General features: G+C 40.5%; 1 protein-coding gene across 8 annotated transcripts in view; it reads right to left on the reverse strand.

Moving 5' to 3' along the window:
* Positions 1 to 1,296: 1,296 nt before the first annotated feature.
* LOC144955877 (uncharacterized) overlaps positions 1,297 to 2,291 on the reverse strand; it is a 21,709-nt gene continuing 20,714 nt past the window's right edge. For all 8 annotated transcript variants that reach the window (XM_078886123.1, XM_078886120.1, XM_078886128.1 and 5 more), the window contains one exon: positions 1,297 to 1,455. In XM_078886123.1, the coding sequence (XP_078742249.1) occupies positions 1,332 to 1,455 (124 nt within the window). In that variant the 3' untranslated portion in view covers positions 1,297 to 1,331. The remainder of the gene's footprint in view (positions 1,456 to 2,291) is intronic.

Below are 2,291 nucleotides of genomic sequence, written 5' to 3' on the forward strand. Positions count from 1 at the left end.
ATCCATCTCCCGCAGTCCCAGGTTAACTCCCAATTGGTGTGCACTTCCCTGAGTCCCAGGTTCACTCCACACTGGCGCCCAGCTTCTATAGTGTCAGGTTCATTCTCCTCTGGTACCAAACTTTCATATCCAGCTTCAACTTTCAATGGTATCCATCTCCCTTTAGTCCCAGGTTTATTTCCCACTGATATCCTGTTTACATAGTCCCAGGTTCACTCCACACTGGCGCCCATCTCCTATAGTGTCAGGTTCATTCTCCTCTGGTACTCAACTCCCATATCCAGCTTCAACTTTCAATGGTATCCACCTCCCTTTAGTCCCCGGTTTTTTTCCCACTGATATCCTTTTTTACATAGTCCCGGGTTCACTCCCCACTGGCGCCCATCTCCTATAGTGTCAGGTTCATTCTCCTCTCGTACTCAACTCCCATATCCGGCTTCAACTTTCAATGGTATTCATCTCCCTTTAGTCCAGGTTTATTTCCCACTGATATCCTGTTTACATAGTCCCAGGTTCACTCCACACTGGCGCCCATCTCCTATAGTGTCAGGTTCATTCTCCTCTGGTACTCAACTCCCATATCCGGCTTCAACTTTCAATGGTATTCATCTCCCTTTAGTCCCAGGTTTATTTCCCACTGATATCCTTTTTACACAGTCCCAGGTTAACTCCCCACTGGTGTGCAATTCCCTGACTCCCAGGATCACCCCCCACTGTTGCCAAACTCCCATAACTTTGCCGGATATTGTCGGGTTTCGGCGGGTTTCGTAATAAAGCACTAATTCTTTTTTACGAAACCCGCCGAAACCGGCCGATAACCTTAGTCTCAGGTTCACTCCCCACAGTTGTCTACTTCCCATAACTTTGCTGGATATTGTCGGGTTTCGGCGGGTTTCGTAAAAAAGCACTAGTTCTTTTTACAAAACCCGCCGAAACCCAGTCCCAGGTTCACTCCCCAATGGTGTACACTTCCCTGAGTTCTAGGTTCACTCCCCACTGCCACCTACTTCCCATAACTTTGTCGGGATTCGTCGGGTTTCGTCGGGTTTCGTAAAAAAGACACACCGTCTAGTATCTAGTATCTAGTATCTAGTATCGAGTATCTAGTTCACTCTGCAATGATACCAGATAAAGGTGATGAGTCACATATCCTTTTTTCATTGGAACTCAGAAAAGTGATTTTGATGTAAAACTAAAAAAACAAAAAAACAGCTTTTGTATTGAGAATAAACCCCGAATGTCATGACAATCTTATAGACAACAACAATAACCACAATAAATTGCTGAAGTCTGTAATAGTAATAGTAATAAAGCTTTTATTTTCATGACGACTAATGGGACAATTCTAGGTCGTGCAGTCTTCTTTGTACAAGCCATTGTTGAACTTTAACCTTGGCAACTTCCGGTTGGCTGAATGTTGCATTTGCCCTGCCTTCTTCTATCTCTTGGTTGTATCTGGAGAGAAAAAAAAGGACCAAAACTAAAATCTGTAATATAAATTAAATGGAATAGGCAAGAATCATTTAGCTGTTTCTAATTGTTTTAGACAGCTAGGAATGTAAATGGTCTCCACACAGTCTTTCTAACAGACTATTCATTCTTCAGCTGACATGGCGGTTTAAAAAAAAAATTTAAATCCCAAATTTTGCAAGCTAAAAACAGCAAAATTTCCAATTAATTTTCCTAAACACCCATAATTAGTTCATGAAAGAGGAAGGTATTTGTTTTATATTAAGGATTTCATGGTGCTTGCAACAAATGTAAGGTCATATCAGCGCCAGTAAAAAGTTAGAAAACGAGATAGAAAAAAAACAAAAAAAAACAACTACTCTTTATTAATCATCTTTCAAGTTCTATGCAAACTACAACATTAAAAAATTGTTTTTTTTTTGTTTTTTTTTGGTTTTTTTTTGGGGGGGGGGGGGGGGGCTTGTTTTGTTTTTCTTTGCTTGCAAAATCCCGAAAATTTGCAAAAATTTGCAAAAAAAATTGCAGATTTTGTGGCCGCAATGCAAATCAGTGATATTTTGAGATTTTTTGCAGCCCCAAGCAGACGGAGGCGATGCAAAAACTGCCATGCCAGCTTTAGTTTACTTCATGTGTTTGTGTGTTGAGTTGGTTATGATAGGAAGAAGTGGTGAGTGGTTTACACATTTGCATATTTCACATGACAGGGCCTTGTCAAAACTTTCATTTAATTTCATGAAAACTATGGAAATTTAGTGTCCTTTGTAATTATCATGGCCTTTTTTTTCAACACAACGACATGTGATAAACTCTCCCTGTCTCTG

The sequence above is a fragment of the Berghia stephanieae genome, chromosome 10, assembly GCF_034508935.2.
Source record: "Berghia stephanieae isolate SIO BIC M18660-M18661 chromosome 10, UCSD_Bste_1.3, whole genome shotgun sequence".
Taxonomy (NCBI): domain Eukaryota; kingdom Metazoa; phylum Mollusca; class Gastropoda; order Nudibranchia; family Aeolidiidae; genus Berghia; species Berghia stephanieae.